The 19222-nt window shown below is 27.0% G+C and overlaps 1 protein-coding gene across 1 annotated transcript in view; it reads left to right on the forward strand.

Moving 5' to 3' along the window:
- LOC113558533 (cytosolic carboxypeptidase 6-like) overlaps window positions 1–12990 on the forward strand; it is a 51218-nt gene extending 38228 nt beyond the window's left edge. Inside the window, exons 11-12 of the mRNA XM_026964019.1 lie at window positions 10335–10444; window positions 12333–12990. Coding sequence (XP_026819820.1) covers window positions 10335–10444; window positions 12333–12769 — 547 coding nt within the window. The 3' untranslated portion in view covers window positions 12770–12990. The remainder of the gene's footprint in view (window positions 1–10334; window positions 10445–12332) is intronic.
- Window positions 12991–19222: the final 6232 nt, after the last annotated feature.

The raw sequence follows: 19222 nt of genomic DNA on the forward strand, positions 1-19222 counted from the left end.
TGATATAAGGTTCCTCGTAAGTTTTTATGTATATTCAAAGGTGTAAACCTTTAAATGCACACATTTTTGTTTAAGCATTTTATGTTCAAGTCTTGACAAATTTGTATATTTAATAACTTATTACTAACTAAATTAGATAATAAAATCGTTATTTTTTGGTTATTCAAAATTTATTAATCATATACTCATATTAATTTACAAACTCGACACTTTTCATCACCATGTACATTATATGTTCTATACGTAAGTAATTTTTCAAAATATTTAGACTAATTTTAAAATACTTAACTATATTTGTATAATAATAAGTAGGAATTTTTAGCAAAAATTTGACTATACTGTAATATACATTTTTCTGGTAGGAGAACGAGACCCCGGTGCACAACCTACAACCGCTCCTTCCACACAACTCTACTCGGATTACGACCATAAAGAGGACTCAATAATCGATATTCGTATTTATTGTCTTAATTTTACAAACGTATACAGCAGGACGTATTCAGCAGATAATCAATTCACTCTTATTTAATATCCAACTATAAATACACAATATTTGCATTGCCATCGAACACTATATATATTGACACAATGTTGTATATGTTTGCGAGGCCAGACCAAGACAAATAACTACACAAGTGACGTCTACCACCCTCTATAAAATAAATACGCTGGCGGTAGATAAAACCTGAGTCTTTAGGTATAGACATTCTTTAATTGGCGAATTCGTTGTCTTAACTACAGTTGCATGACAACTGCATACTATTATTACACCACAAAAATATGCATGTAATGCCAGTACGACAGTAGTATCGCGAACGTTAACGTTTTATTTACACACGCGATCACAAACATTTTTACGGTTTTTAATATTTAAATACCTTCGTTTATATTTTTATTATTTCGTAAAACCATTACATACTTATTCAAAAAATTAGAGAAGAGATGAAAATCCATATATTTCCATGTGGAAAACCTGATCAGTAAAAAAGAGATAATTGTACGCGTGTTGTTTACGTATTTAGTATGACATTTATCACAATATAATATTATTATATACATTATGGACATGGTACATAGACGTGATATATTTATGTAGAGTTGCATGCATAAAAAAATTGAATACATTTAATGGTACTATATTCATACAATTTAATGGACCAATTATTAGTCATTATATCGTGTTTAAGAGACCATTAAGCACACCAATGAATCATTAAATTTAATGTTTATTTATTTTTTTATATAATCCAACATTAATCTTGTAAAGAATACATATATTTTTGTATTCGACATACTCGAATAATCAGCACCAAAGATATTTTGAATTTTCCTTTTAAATATTTAATATTTGATTAGTTAATTAAAAAAAAAAAAAATTAATTTAATAATACTATATATATTGAATATTTTAGTATAACACGGTGTAAGTACTTGGTAAACATTTTAAGTGAATTATTCATTTTATATTTAACTGGTATTAAAATCTAAAATCCTTAATAAATTTATTGATTTCATCAAATATTATTTTACTTTATAATTAAAATATTAATAACGTAACGAACATACCTTTTTTGGAGGCAATTATTGCCATCTGAATAAAATTTGTAAATTTATATTATTTTGTTACATATAGTAATAGTAACAAACTAACAATTAGATAGGTAATTAAGACGTTGTCTTCTCTGATACGGTGTAACAACTACAGATTAATACCAAACGGGATAATGTGATGGTATATAGATGTTAATAATATTAGACCAGGTACTTAGTTATACCGAGTACAATTTAACATATATATATATATATTATTGAAATAAAACGATTATATAATATATTTTACTTTACCGATAACATGGTAGCAATACACGGAGCAAGCGATGAAACAAGACTGCTTTGCTACACGTTAACTAGATATTATTATTATAATCAGTATATATTTTCAAATTGTAATCAAAATATAGTTATACCCTTATACCTATATGGCGGGACTACGTGATATAACTAATAATATAAATGAATGTAAGATGACACGTGCTTCTAGCCGTCCAGAATATATATATATATATATAATATATCAGTCTCTATTTTTTGAAAATTTTTCTACTACACACTTTACCAAATTTTTTTTAGCATATCTAGACAAAGACTTTTTAAGGGTTGTTACTAGTAAACATAAACTTATTTCGTCTATTTGTGATTTACTACTGTACACAGAAAATAGGGGCTATTATATATATATATATCACGTATCATGTATCATGTATTTTTCTTGAAAAAAAAATAATAAATTTTAGCTAAACTAATGCCAAATTTATTCAACACTGATAATATATAGAACTCATTTTTATTATGACATAAATCATAAATCACTAATTCGATCAATAGATTTAAATGAATAAATTGAGAAATGAGTACCTATATCGACTCATTAATCATTGCCCATTACTGTATAAACTATTAACTGTAGGTAGGTATGTCTTTATTAATATTAAATATAAGGAAAATTTCAATTAAATCAATACAATACTTAAGACAAAGATTTCAGATTGTTTATCAATGTTTGGAAAAATATTGAAAATATGAACATTTTTGAAAATTATTAATAACATTATATTTTATGCATTGAGTTTTTAATGAATTGTAGGTAAATTTTTAAATGCATAAAGAATTGTTTCAATTGATTTAATTTTAAATAAAACAACACAATCCCATATACTGAAAACTTTGTATTTATACAGTAATATTTTAAAATAAAATATATATATATGTATGGGAAGTAATAGTAACCACTCCACTCAGTCCGTTGTACAGTAGGTGCATGTCGAATATTACCATCATATTTGATTAACATAAATATAAGCAATTCAAAAGAATAATAATATGTAATGTATGTTTATTTATGTTACATTATTAATTATTATATTACTAAATATATTACTAATTGTCATTATTTATATTACTACTACGCGATGAAATTATCCGACTGGTGGCAATTATGTACATAATAATAATATATACTCAACTCGGTCCCTAACACGTTTTGATATTATATTTTCGACGAACAGACACATCTCCGTGCAATTAGGCATTATGAGTTTTCAGTATTTCTTTCGCTCAGAAATTGTATTTATAACATCTTACGGCGTATACCTCCACATTGTTCGAAGAATTTGGTCGCCACTTATCATTATTACACAGTGACATGGACGATTCTTATTTCGTTTAATATAACGACAGAACTCTGTGAAGTGTTTACAAACCCCCGCAAAGTATAGGTCAAAAGTGTATCTATGTCTGATAATTTCTAATGTATCTGTCCGCGATTATGGAGGTTTTAAGACGCGTTCACTTCGACGTATCTACGAATATTGCAATATTAGTACTTTTACGATGAATTTATTATTAAAGAAGACTTTTGTCTCGAGATCAGTGACGGTCCTTTGAACTCTGGGGACCTTGGTGCAAAAAAAATATTTTTAATTGGCGTCTTATAAATATTCAACGAAGGTCCCTCATATTTTTATTTCTAAATCTTTTTTTACAATAAATAAAATTCCATATAAATCTCTAGGTTTGCTTATTAATTTTTATTTAATAAATGAATAAAAAAAAATGTCTCCAGCTGTCCAAATATCCCAATACATTATATAGTCATCTGCACATGGTACTACATGGTTATTGCTTATTATATTTATAGCATTTATGATACTTTTTGATATCCATGATACCAAAGTCCCCTATGTAGTGCACCGTATGCACCGGCCATTTATTCCATGCATTACTCAAGGTTTATTTCAAACATAAATTGTTAAAAAATACATAAAACATTGTACATTTTGTGACTTCTGTTTTCGATGACAATAATAAATAATCGATTAATATGAATATGTGATATCATGAAATGTTGCATTCAAGTCTAGTTTAAGATTTTAAAGGCTTCCAATATAAAACAAAAATACCCGATGATAGTTTAATACCTACAGTTGTATAGGTATTATAAATTAATTTAATAGCACCATCAGGTGTGGTGAAATATTTTATAATCTTAAAATAAAAATAAATATATTATTATATAAAACTCATATAAGTATTCAATTAAAATTTTTTTTTAGTTTCTACTGAAACAGATTTTTATATCATATATCGTATTTAAAACTCCCTTCATTTGGGCTTGGCTACAAGATTCCAACTCTAGGATTATGTGTGTCGTTACTGACAAACTATATTTTTGATTTTTCGTAATTTTGTTGGATTAAACAGATATTTGTGTAGTTTTAGGTGGTTTAAAATCATAACTACGGCTTAGTATCCGTAGTGAAAATAAAATAAGTGTGGCGAATTGATCCATTGGCGAATAGATGAGAAAGTTTCCTGTAATGCCGCCTTCGATCATATATTCTATAAATCACGATTCGCTAAATAGTACCATTGCTAGCAGTCACAGATAAATATCAGATAAGATGTAGTAGCTGCACAATTTTCAATCTGTATTTTAAGAACCAGGAAAACTATATTATCGTCAGTGGGTTAAAATTAATTTTAAGAACATAAAAAAATATTGAAAGAAATTTCCATCGATTTAAACAAATATGACACAAACAATTATAATATATTATTACAATTAAAATATCCACTATATTGTCAGCAATTTATTTATTATAAGTTTAATCACACACCCGTTAATTATAACAATTTTAATAATTTCTCATCAACCTGACATCATTACCTAATCTAGCACATATATTATAATCTGACATTTTGTAATAATTAGGGTCCTGACACGTAATCAACTAAATATAACATATTTTTTTCTAAATTATGTCATAAATTATTATTATTATTATTATTATTAATATATACAGGGTGATTCTTTTATCATAAAACACTCATTATTTCAAAAAGTATTCATGTTTTTGAAAATATTGTTTGCATAGTTTAAAGTTGTTAAAAAAAATAACGTTTTTATTAAAAAATTATATTTTTTATCCTTATATTTTTTTAAGGTTTTTACTTTTTTGAATGACAATATATAGTTTTAATTTCATATTCCGAAACAGAATAATTTTCTGAGTATTTTGATACATAAAATTCGAATTTAGGGCGAGTAGTTCATGAGTTATAAGTATTTAAAGTTTAAATGCGGGGAGTGGAGTGGTACGGAATTACCCCGCAAAATGTTTATCTACTACTTTTTTTGTATAAACTTTAATAAGTATAACTCATAAACTACTCGCCCTAAATTCGAATTTTACATATCAAAATACTCAGAAAATTATTCTGCTATGGAATATGAAATTAAAACTATATGTTGTCATTCAAAAAAGTAAAAAACTTAAAAAAATATTTAAAAATATAATTTTTTAATAATAATGACCCGTATTATGTAAAAATATTTTAAATTAATTAAAATTATTAATATCTAAATATTCATGAAAATTCATTTGACTTTTAGAGAGGGCCTATGTAAAGAATAAGAAAACCAAAAAATGTTGTAATAGGTAAAAAGCAACATCTGAAATTTAGGTCAGCTCACAATTATGCTTGTATATGGCATACACGCCACAATAATTATATTTAATAAAATGTTTAGTATACACAATAATATATGTCTCAGTCTCATGCTATATTGGTATCTACATTCGATAAGATAACTTCACATTTTTCCATAGGTACTATTTTTAAAACCTTGACGACTTGACAGTTGATAATTTGTTATGGTTGCATTTTCAATTATATTATATGATATAATATATTATTATCATTATATGACATTAGGTATTTAATAATAAATGTTCGGTCTCGGTGCGTGGAAATGGAAAACGTGTGTCGATTCACTATTATAGCCTTAGGTTAGGTAATATTATTGGAATTTGTTCAAAATGATTTATTTACTAGACATAATATGTTCTTCATTACACGCCAAGTATATAGCCATATATAAAATCATTATACGCGATTTGTCAGCAACAACTATTAACCACAATGTCAAAAATATTATAAATAAATATCTATATTTTATAAAATATGTACAAATTTTATTTGAAATACATTATCACAACTAGATTAAATCAATTATTGTAACCGATTTTAAACCATTGGTGAGTTACAAAGATAAATACAATTATTGATGATATAAACGATGAAACTTGTTTGAATTAAGTCGTTACCTACCAAATTTTAAAAACAGTTTATTATTTTTAAAATTGCGCGCTGCGGGTTTGAGTCTGGTGGCAAAATGAAAGTACCAAACTTAAAATTTAGTCGTAAACGATATATCTAACCGATCATTTTAATCGAACGAAATAATAAAAATAATGTTATCGATCATATTTTTATGTTTTACGTATAAATCGTATACGACACGAGTATTAATTTTTTGTAGGAATCTTTTTTTTTTTTATGTAGACATCATATATTATACCGAATGTTTTCAAGATAAATATGCATATGGATAGACGAATGGTATAGTTCTACAAAATAAATTTATCAAAAGTCACGACGTTTATATGACAATCGGGTTCTAACCTATATATAAACGCAAAATATGACCCGAAAGCGCAGACACTTTTTATAAAAATAAATGTATTTTATTAAAGCCATAAAACATTATTAATTTATCTGCCATAGTGACATACACCGTTCACGATCGTTGCGCAGATATCAACTAAACTGATATAGATATAGATATTAGGTGGATATTTCGTGTACGATTTAAAATGATTCACTAGATTTTCAAACATTTTTCAATTAAAAACAAAATGCCTAATGATAAATTCATATCATAATCTATATTATTTTTAAAGCTATATATACTGCTATAGTGCTATAGTGTGTTTTCGGGGGGGGGGGGAGAGGTTCATACACCTGAAAAAATTATTAATGAGCTGGCAAAAAAAGACGTTTACTATTTTTGTTTTAAAAAACACTTAATTTGTATATGAAATAATAATGGAACAATATAATTATTAATTCATAACTCATATGTTGTATTCTTTAAATGTTATAAACTTACTTATTTTTTAGACCCACCCCCCAACCACCCGAAAAATAAATTGAAAAAATCCGCCACTACTGCTATAATAATCAAAAATCCCATTTGATACAAGTTTATATTGTTAATACTTTATAGTTATCTTAATTGATTAACTATCAACCGTCATCCTATTTGTTACGAAAAATACGAAACGATAACACTAAACTTCCAGTGAACTCGATCACCATTATTTTTTAAATATAAAAGTACTAGATATATACTTATTTGAGAACTATAAATTTAATGAGCGTCAAATTTTAAGCTGAAACTTATAGCACCATGTGTACACTATTATATAAAGTAATACAATTTATTTTTGCACTTTTATCCCACTACTAAGGTACAAAAGTGCAAATTCGTTTTGCGCTTTTAAGCTACCGAAAAAATAGACGATTTGTGCTTTTGAGTATCACCGGATAATCAGTGTTATGGTGAAAATAAAACGTAATGTATAAAGTATTATAGCGACATTACATAGGTACTAGATAGTAGATATAAAATGAATATTATGATGGGCATAACATATTTTATAATATGTATGGAGAATACGATAAGTACATATAATACAAGAGTTACACAGTTCAGTCTTCACTTCTTCGGTCCCACATCTGAAATTATATTTATGGCTAATTACTGTTAAATAATACGCATAATTGTATCTAATTTTTTTAACAATTGATACTGTAATTAAGAATGTTTTGACATACATATTGTGTTTGTATACTAGTATAGGTAATAGATAGTCTTAAGTCTGTAAAATCTTTTTTTTTAAATATTTCTTTGGACTCGATTTTTTCGGACCGAATTAAATTTACGTCTATAGTACTGATACGTCCATATAATATACCTACTTTTGTAACACTACTAGCGAATCGGCCGGCTTCGATTTGTTTATTGTGCAAGTTCGTAATGTGTTGAGTATAATGCGACCGATAAAACCAAATCCATGTAACCCTTAAAAAATTTCCCCCAGTACATTGTATTCGCTCATGTGTATTGTATAGTTATAGTTATCGACAATATATTGTTATGGTCTGATCGATTTACTATAGAGTTGCACGTGTTTTCGTTGAAATTTATTATGTGGGTTAATTTATTGTAGAATTATTTTTAATGAAATAATAGTCAAATATTAATAAAAAATAAAAACTGCTGACATCATTATTAGGCATCTTCGTATGTAGACAAAAGATCTGTCCATGTTACCTATTTTTTTAAATATATTTATGTTATTATAAAAGAAATTTAAGTAATATTAACTTAAAATATATATGAAAAAAAAATGTATATACAGTTACATATATACATTGGTTATAATACTCACGAGCTGCTTATAAAAATTTGAACTTCAGGTGCGTATAACAAAAAAAAATTTAAACTATAGTTGAGTATTTATTGTTTAGTATTTTGACAATTGCTATAATAATAGCTTATGGGGTACAATGTATAGACATGTTTTTATATAAACAGGCGCGTTTCTACATTGAAATAGACGTTTATCGAAGCAAAATAAATTAAATTATACTTGTTAGTGGAACTGCAATGGCTTTAAGATGAATAAAATATGTTTAGAGCGCACCATCGCAATCTTTTCTCTGACAGTCTGACCTATCGCCTATAGGTGCACACTACACATAACATGAACACAAAGCGAAATTTTCATTCAACCGATTCAACCTTATCCTGTGTTGTTAGCTTTAGTATTAAAGTGAACTGAACTGTTATCAGAATTAAAATTAAGAACAATATGTGTTGATTTTTACGATGTTTACATTATAAATCAAGATACAAGAATTTTTAAATTGTAAATATTTTTCGTATACATCATAAAAATTAAAAAAGTATTAATAGTTAAAAATATATAAATTACTTCAACATAAAAATACAGACGATAGTTTTATTTTTAAGTACGGTATTATAGGTCAATCCATTTTGATATTAATACTGAAAACACAAGGTTGGTTCTGTTGAATTCAAAATTTCCGTCTTGCGCATGGGGGTCAGGCGTTAACATAACCCTAAAAAAAAAATAATTTTCATACTAAGGACTAAAATTACCCTATACATGTTACTAACTAAAGATTATATATATATACATTCATACATACTATTATTATGTCATACAACAGCAATTTGTTGTACCCATACCTTGAAAAACTTAACTCAAGTACATTTTACTTTTCATCTTAATTCAATTGAAACTATGAATTCAAAAGAAAACATCTATTGTCCAACTCTTAAGGCCGATGACCAAAAATAAACTGCGTTCTTTACCTGGCGTACAGGGTGACATTTGTGCTGTGAAACATTTATCATTTTCAATTATGTACTAATAACCTCGTGTCATAATAGATTCTTAGGCGTTTTGTGGAGGGTATTCACTACACCCGACCATGCAGTTGAAACTCTATCAGTGTACTGCATTAGTATGCATGTTATGTATTATTTTATTAGCTATGATTATTTCTACTATCTATACATTATTTGCTCCCTTAAAATCAGTTTTGGCAATAAACCAAAAGGATCAACACGTCAATTTTAATTTTCTTCAGTATAAAAGTTACAAATGACATTCTGCGTCTACCACGGCGCAATGACGATTGTTATAGTTCATTTTTAATTTTTAGATTAATAGCAATTAAGCTAAAATTATATCGCAGCAAGAACAGTTGAATCATTATCGTGATATAACATTATGTATTTATTATGGTGTTGTATGAAATAAATGCAATGTATCGTATTAAAATATTGAAAACCATCAAAAATAATATCGAAATTAACACATATATAGTTAACATTTAATTACACATTATCACTGGTGGAATGCGTATGTTTAAAATGTTTTAAAAAATGCATATATTTATTTACGGCGCAGTACTTAGGTAGAGTGACAAAATAAAAACATAATGTAAGGCAGATAGAGTAACTATCTATAGCGTGTAGTACATATTTTTTATTTAAAAACCGTGGTAAGGGCGATTAAAAATGATTATAAATTAAATTGTATGAACTGTTTATCAAAAACATATACTTTTAGTGTATATGATATATATTATATCAACAATACACACTATACAAACATTTTTACTCGTCCGTGTAAAATTATTCAATCATATTCATAAAAATAAAAAATGTGTATGGAGTGTAATACAGGAAAATATAGTAAAATATATCGTAAGTACAACAACAAAATGCAGACATTTTACAATAACTACAATTTATAAGCCACAGATCAGTCACCATAGTCATAATATTATACCTATATAAAATACATTGTTAGACTGTGAACTTTATGTTTCAGGTTTTTGTGTCAATCGTTGAAGGAGAAAGTCAATTGTTATACGTTGTTCGTGTCGCAGTACGGCTTCAGTGTTTCTCCAAAAACCATGATTCCGTTCACTGAAGATTCGTGTATCCTTTGTACTTGCTTTGGGGTGTGTTTCGTGATCACAATATAATATCTATAGGAGTGCTGTTTACGGGAAAATTCTGCGGGCATATATTACATATATAAACTTATATATGTACAAGTATAGTGCCCATATTACATTATACACAGGGTCAGGACTTTGGGTGATTCACAAGCATGATCACTCATATTTTTTTCTTTAATAATACATATTTTAATCAGATTCTGATTTTTGGAATTTTTAAATATACTTACAGACTTACTTTCAAAATTTTTGAAATTAACTTTTGTACTAGGTAATTAAAAGTATCCTGTGGTGAATGGTGATACACACTTCAGTATTTATAATGATAACTATCCTTTAAATTATTTAATAGATAATTATTTTAAAACATTTTATTTAATTACCTAATTCAAAATTCTAACGAATTATTTCCCAGTAATTAAAATGTTTTTGTCTATTATATAAATTAAATTAATTTAATGAACATATTTTTTTAAATACAGACAAATTATATGCTTTACCAAACATCAATATACATATATATCCAGTGTATAAACTAATTAAATCAATTATAAGCAATGATTTAATACAGAAAATATACTCTAATACGTATACCTATAAAACACATAGTTGTACAACCAAAATAATTATAGTAAGTTTTGGAAAAAAGTTATCCTAACTTTACTAAAATATTATTAATCTAATAACTTATGATGTTAACATTTTAAATTCCTATCTTTATTTTTTACCAACTCACATCAAACTGTACCAATGTATTTAATAAATTACATAACATTACGAGTATAAGATTTTTATCAGTACATTTTGAAATAATTTAAATTTAAATCTGAATTCAGTCATATTATATCATTTTATACGAAAAGTGATTTTTAACATATTCATTAGTTACCCATCACTCGACACATCATTTATAGCATAGCGGTTAGGTATGGTCTATATATTATATATAATATCATATAGTTCGATTCGTGCAGATCGGTCGGATTGTTTAACACCAAAATGTTCTCAATATAGGCCAGATTGATTAAACAGGAGTAAACCTATCAGAAGTTGAGTGTACAAACATTGCGTTCATTTTGTAAAGTTTCGAGAATTTCAACGAATACCGCTACCGCTGTTGCGAGAGAGAGAGAGAGAGAGAGAGAGAGAGAGAGAGAGAGAGAGAAAGAGTAGCTGTGGCTTTGTCAGCCAAGGATGACGATGCCACGGATAAGACGAACTAGGAAGTTGGTATAAGTATGCGGTACAACTCGAAATTTTGTACTTCAGCGTTCAGTTTACTGTGGCATGTTTTATAATTTGTTTTAGTTAATAATTTATAAGTTATTTTTTCACGGCACACGGTTTTGTATATTATTATAGATGTTATTTTCTGTATGCCTATATATATGTGTGTGTGTGTGTTAAACTCAATTTTTTCAGTTGCCTATTGTCTTATCTTATTATCATGAATATTAAACCATAATGAACAACTTTGACCCCTCCCCCCGTGCCCGAAACTGGCTTTTTAATTTGAGCCTAATGTACACATATAATATTACATATAATTGTTACTGATATTGATATAAGAACAAAATTTCAAAACTGTCGGTACTATTTGAGACAGCCCCCCCCCACAAAAAAATTGCTTATTATTGTACACTACTATATATAGCACTATGCACATTGCACATAGCAAATAAATTACATATTAAACATGTACATGCGTCGCACAATATTGAACAACGGCAATCTACCATCCATTATAATACCACAATGAAGTATCTATAGTTAGAAAAAAAAAACCATTATTGCATCTAATGATTTAAGACGACCAAACAAAGGGGTTTCGTGCACTTTCCTTACATATACGAATTGTGTAACAGTTTACACCATCGGCCGGTGCGTGGTGCTCGCGTGTTCCGACTACTTCAAATCGACCGGCGTGCTGACGCCGCAGGACGTGGCTGTCAAGTGCGTCAAGAAACGGGATAGGAAACGGAAAACCGTGTTGTACCGGCAGCGCGAGACACACCCGTCATTCAAGAGGAAAATTAAAAAAAAATCGCTAGCGTTGAAGCGGGTGGACATCAAAGATACGTTTCGCAGTGCTCTGGCGGACTGCTCGGGGCGCCCGTCCGACGACCCGAACAGGGCGAACGCCAACAGGCGGAACATGCGCTTTGTGGACCCTTCGAAAGCCGTTGACAACCGGCGGTCATCGAACGCTGCGGACCGCGAGAACGTCACCGCCCCACACACGTTTTCAATCATAAACGTCAACGACATCATACGAGACACGGGCGCGTTGCTCAAGTTCTGATGTGGCGGATCGCTATGTAATATCATACAATGTCATACACTCGTGTAGTGATGTTATATGTTTATATAGATACCTAAATCTGCAATGTCGGATCCTACGGGACAATGGTTGGAGAGGGATTTATTTCAAACGTCCTTACCGAATTTCCACTGGCGTTTCCACTTGAGCGTTTTTCTTTTTAAGGACGCACTTAGATCGCGATTCGTGATACCTCTACAATCTTGCAGGACATCTCTGAATGGTGGGTGGGGAAGGGAGTAGTAGTAGTCTTATTTTTTTATATAAGTGCATTATTAGTTTTGATTGAGTTGTATTAAATTTAACTGTTTCTTTTTTCAATATTTTCAGCATTTTTCCGTACAGTCATACATATTATATAATAGTTATAAAAACTAATTAACTGTACGCGATATTTAAATAAATAAAAAATGTATAACCTATAAAAACAATTAAGATTAATTCATGTAATAATAAAGACTTGGTTACAATTTAAAAATGCAAATTTAATATTTTGCAAATCATTGTCAAACATTCAAACGTTACGATTATTTTATATTTTAATGTTGCTAGTAGTTTCATAACTCACCTCGATCTACAGTAATGTTGGATCCGCTTCTGACTTAAATGTAATATTATAATATCCATTTTTTTTTTTTTGTATATCAATAATGATTGTAATTTGCAATGATATCTCCTCAGTCATAAATTCTCGCGGTTCCTTTTGATTATAATTTATTGTATATGACACACATACACACTTCAATATTTTCAAAAAATGAACGTCCACTTCATGAAATGTATCCATATCGTGAAGACTACGTTGGAGTTTCAAATCTTTTTATTTGTATTAGTTATTATATTTTAACCACATGTGAAAAGTATTAAATTTACTAAATAAATAAACATATAATATATTATTATTATTATTATTATTACCATCATCACTCCAGTTACGGGCAATTGCTTATTTTCTTACGAAATGTTGAAATAGGTAAAAAAAAAAAATTATCCGAATTGTGTAATAATTATATTTCAATCTTTAAACTTAATAAATACTTATACTTATACTTATTTATTAAATGTTTTACCTACATATTTATAGTTAGCATAAATAAAAGCCAAAATACATTTTTTTCATAAGATACAATTTTTAATACTTTGTTAATTTAACAATATAAGTATACAAGCAACATTTGTTTTATTTATATATTTTTATTTTACCTATCTCCTGACCTTTTTATAAAAGAGTTAAATTTAGATTTTCATTGTGGTTTATATCGTTTCTAATGAAATAGTGAATTCAAGAATAACACTCAATTATGTATGTAAGTATAAAGTTTTGAAAAAAAATTTGTTATAAAAATAAGAGATCTAACGTGAAAGGACAAATCCTACGAAAAATATTGCCTAAATTTTTTAATGGGTGATATAGTTATGCTAATTAAATTAACCATTTGAGAAACAATAATAGTCTCATCGATGGACCTAGAATCTAAATGATAGGTACTTATTCATGTTCTTCAAAATTTTAAAACTACCTTACAGTAATATTTATTACCCAACGAGAAAAATTGTTATGAAATACGAATACGTAATTCCAATTATCCATAGTCAACGTGAATAAAATATATATATATATATTTATAAACAGTAATAAACATGCAATGAAACATATTAATATTAAATATTAAGTACTTTATACATTAAAATTAATGTTTTATGAATGGCGTACAAATAAAAATACATTACCAATTCCAAATCTAAATTTAGACGAAATACAAACCATATATGTTGAAAAAAAAAATGTATCGTTATTTAATTAATATTTTTTTTATGTTGTACTTTGTGTCCTAGTACCTTAAAGCTTGTAGGATATAGTATAAATATAATATATCATTACTCATTGTTTTAAGTTTAAATATTAATAAATATCAATAATACATAACTAATATACTTTATGATTAAAAACAATTATAATAATTATGTTTGATTATGTACCAAAAATACACATTGTATGTGTCATTTTTTTCTTTGACGGGACAAACTTTAACACCCTCGAAACTAAAATGTTTGTATTTCTACTTGATTCTTATAATAATCCCGTGGAATGTGGATGTCCGGGTGGGGGGAGAGTGACAAAAGCCCACGTGAGTCTGTGAATTATGAGTAAGATCAAGATACACAGGTCAAAAAATATCGGCCCTCTTGGGAATGTTTTTAAGCTACGTGCCTGGGCTTTTAAATAAGTAAGGAACCGCAGTCACGAATATCAAAAATTCTACTTGTGATATGAAAATAAAATAAATAATAAAGGTTAGGTATCTAGCCACAAAAAAATAGTGGTGCTTTATCTTTGAAGTGTATATAAATCTAATCACTATCAGAATATATACAGTAATAGTTATCAGAGTAATTGAATTGGCTCCCAAATAATGGTAATCAATATCTTTCTCCTATAATGTAACATTAAATTGTCTCCTAAATTATGAATAATTGGCTTTCAATAATTTATTTTATAAATACGTTTGTCACACTTACAATAATATGGTATTTAAAAAATAAGTTTCAACACATATCACGTTTGAATATAATGAGTAATAACACAAAAACATAGAAATATAAATCAGAAAAAATCTGACTGCGAGCGTCACATGTCGTCAACTTTATTATTAGCATAAAAATATTATAAAACAGACAAAGTAAAAAAATGAATTAATAGTGAAATACAAAGTTATAAAAAGTTATATAAAAACAAATAATGTTAATACAACAAAGTAGATTAAATTAAATTTGTTGATTAATATTGAAATCGTGAAAGTATAATTCTGAGTTTGATTTTTTTTAAGTTGTGTCATCCGATTTTATTACATGAGACCATGAGACCTCTATGGTCATGGTTAACGAATGATAAATAACAATAATTATAATATAAACTGAATATTTTATTATAATACATTTAAAACAAATATTTTTATTTTTATAAAACTAAATATTTTTGGGTAATTAAATTCATAGTGCTTTTTTAGAACCTGCAGTTGTTAAATTATATTATTTTATCGTAGATTTAGGAGATAATTCAAAAATACATTTTTGGCAACCAATTCAACTATAATTATTAATTTTTAATTTCCATAGTTTTAAGGATCAATACGACTGTTCTTCGAGTTATCTACCTACACTTGGTGATTTACTTAGTATGATATTTCCCATTTTTTCCTTTAGTAATAAATTTATTTAAATGGTAATTTTTTGAATTTTTAATATACCCACAAGCCATATTTTCAATTTTGTCGTACTATAGTGTCCTATGGTGTACAAAACTACAAACTTTTGTCTTCCATATTATGAGAATCCCTTTTCTACTAAATTATTTAGTAGATAATATTATTGAAAATTCAAAATAATTCAAAATTCGAACCAGTAGTATCTCACTTACTAAAATATTTATAATTACTAAGAATAACAGTCCTTAAAAAAAAATTACAAAAATATAAAATGTATTTAATATGTATTATACCTGAACCATTTTTATAAATTTTTAATATTGATAGATTAGAATAAATTACTAAGATTTTCAATTCGTCGTAGCTCTCTTATCTTTCAAACCTATTATCGTGGACTTAATATCGCTATAATACATCAATATACTAATTTTGATTCCGATACGTTAAAATTTAAGAAAAATTAACCACTGAATAATTTACAGTAGAAAAATGTGGCCTCATTTGATAACAAAAGCTTGTATGTTGACTGTTGAGTATTACAAATAGAATCTTAATAATTTGAAAATACGATCTTACGAAGTATAAAAACAAATCAAAGTCATGGTGTGGCGCTAATGTCAGTTACATGGAAGACATTCCCAATCGCTGTATACTAATTGAGTCCCAATACCTGTACTGGAATAAAATAATATACTAATTGAGTTCGCGGTTAGGAAACCATAAATATATTAATTGAGTCTGCGGACTATTTCAAGTAAAATATAAAACTAACTATAGAATATGTATTATATGGAAACACGATTACATTATATCGTTGACATCATTTTATAGGTACAATGTTTATCACATATACATTTTAACCAAAAAAAAAAAAAAATGTAATTTTATCATCACCTATATTAATTTATTTATACACAAGTAGAATTTGAATTATTCATACTATATTATAGCCATACATTATTATATCACCAAATTTATATATATATATATATATATATGAAATAATGTTTTAAGTCTGTAAAAATGGGAAGGAAGATAGTTTTTTAAGTCTAACACTCTAACGGGACTAGGTTAGTGTTAAAATACGGACTCAATTAGTATATACCTTAAAGGCTTAAAACAACCCGGAACTCTATTCATCCTTAAACGTTTTATTGGGACTCAGCTCCTATGCAGCCTCCCCTTTTTACCGCGTATAGAAAATAATTGGATCCCGTTTATGTTTTTGCATACGCAGGTGCCTACATATTCCAATAGATAAAATGTTTTTGTCATCAAATTAACTAGAGCGTGCTATGATATATTATACAAATTATCTTATCTTATGCTTTAAAGAATATAGTTTATTCATAAAATTTACTGAAGTGAAACTAATAGCTAAATCCATACATCTGTATACTAATCTACCCATTCCTTTAAAATACTCACAAACCTTAAGTATAAAAATCTTAAGCCATATAAAGCTATATTATGACTGATATTTTGTTAAATTAATCCTATAAGGCTATAACATATTATTTCCTATATATTGACTTATTATTATTAAGGTAGATAATACAAACTTTAATCTAAATGCAAATTGCAATATTAATATTTAATAAAGGTACTGTTTATATAATATTATGATGTAACGAAGTTTCGTCTTTTATATTGTATATTAAGATAATATAATACAAAATTACATTATATTCACACGTAAATATATCATACTTATGTAATGTTTGTTCATGTACATAAATATCAACTTAATTAATTATTTTATTAACTTAACTTTAAAAAAAAAATAGTTACCAAGGAAGTAGATTTCTATTTAAATTAAGTTTAGTATACCCAATTAGCGGTGTAAGTATAGTTTATATACAATGAATGAATATATAACTAAGTTCTTCCTGTGTTTACAACCATTATTAATTGTATATTTTTATACATTATTTGTTAATATTAGATTAATAAAAACCTAATAAATCACAAATCCCTAAGTTGTATAAGTCTAGATCTTTTTTTTTTTTATCTATTTATACAGATCTATCCTCGAACAAAATTAATTATAAATTTATAACCCAATGGCTTATAAAACAAAACAATTAAACTAACGCGTCTAATAGATTTGGAATTTTTTTTATCGATTTCAATTGATAATCATAAATCTATCACAACAATTTTGATAGATAGTTTTAAACATTTTAGACGTTACTTTTAGAAAAAAATTATTGAGGAAAAAATATAGGTTTACAAATTACAAACAGCCAACTGTTCAAGTTAATATCTGCAATCATATTACTGTAGATCAAAACTATTAATAATGCATGCATAATAATAATTGTTTTTCAATTGACAATGCGATGATATAACAACGAAAGAACCCACTCATCTGCCAGGATTCTTTTCTATACACTATAGCAGTATAAATAGCCTGCCGAATACCTTATGACTTACTTAACTATTTGAATATTTAACAGAACTTAATAATTATTCAACTTTTAAAATATTAACATAAATTAACCCTATAAGTCCTCGAATTGTTAAGTCACGCAAAATCAACGGTTTTATAATATATTTATAAACCTTAATTTATTTACCTACCCTTATTTACGCGAGTTATTCTCAGTGAGGGCGTGAGGCTTGGTAATATTTTTTAAATTAATTTAAATAAATAGAATAAATATGAATAAATAAATAAAAATTTAATTTTAAATTTGTTTCACCGAAAAATACTTGAAATTACATAATAAATGCGTATCTTTATTACAATAATTATTCGAAAAATAAATCATTCTTCAAACACGTAAGTGATTGATGAGGACAAATCAGACGCGAATTCAGGTTATTTAAGCATAAACATCATATATAAAATGATAATTTACTATATTGATCTAGATAATTCGATCCAAATATATTCATTATAATTTATTTATATATTCAAGTACTGAAATACAATATAAATTTTTGTTCAAAGAAATTGTCACTGTCAGCGTTGTCTTACATTAATAAATGATCATTATAAAGTGTATGTAAAAGAAGAAGTGGACTATAACTATTCAACCGAATAATAATTGGGTATTGTATAATTAATAAATTATAGTTTTTTATTTATTAAATTTTTAAATGTTATTAAAAGTTTGGTGTTTTATGCATATTTATAATATTAATAATATTAATAATTTGAGAAAAGGTGCGTTTAATTGAGCTACAATAAAGACTCATTAAATATATAAAATATATAATACAT

The sequence above is a fragment of the Rhopalosiphum maidis genome, chromosome 3 (assembly GCF_003676215.2).
Source record: "Rhopalosiphum maidis isolate BTI-1 chromosome 3, ASM367621v3, whole genome shotgun sequence".
In the NCBI taxonomy this organism is placed as follows: domain Eukaryota; kingdom Metazoa; phylum Arthropoda; class Insecta; order Hemiptera; family Aphididae; genus Rhopalosiphum; species Rhopalosiphum maidis.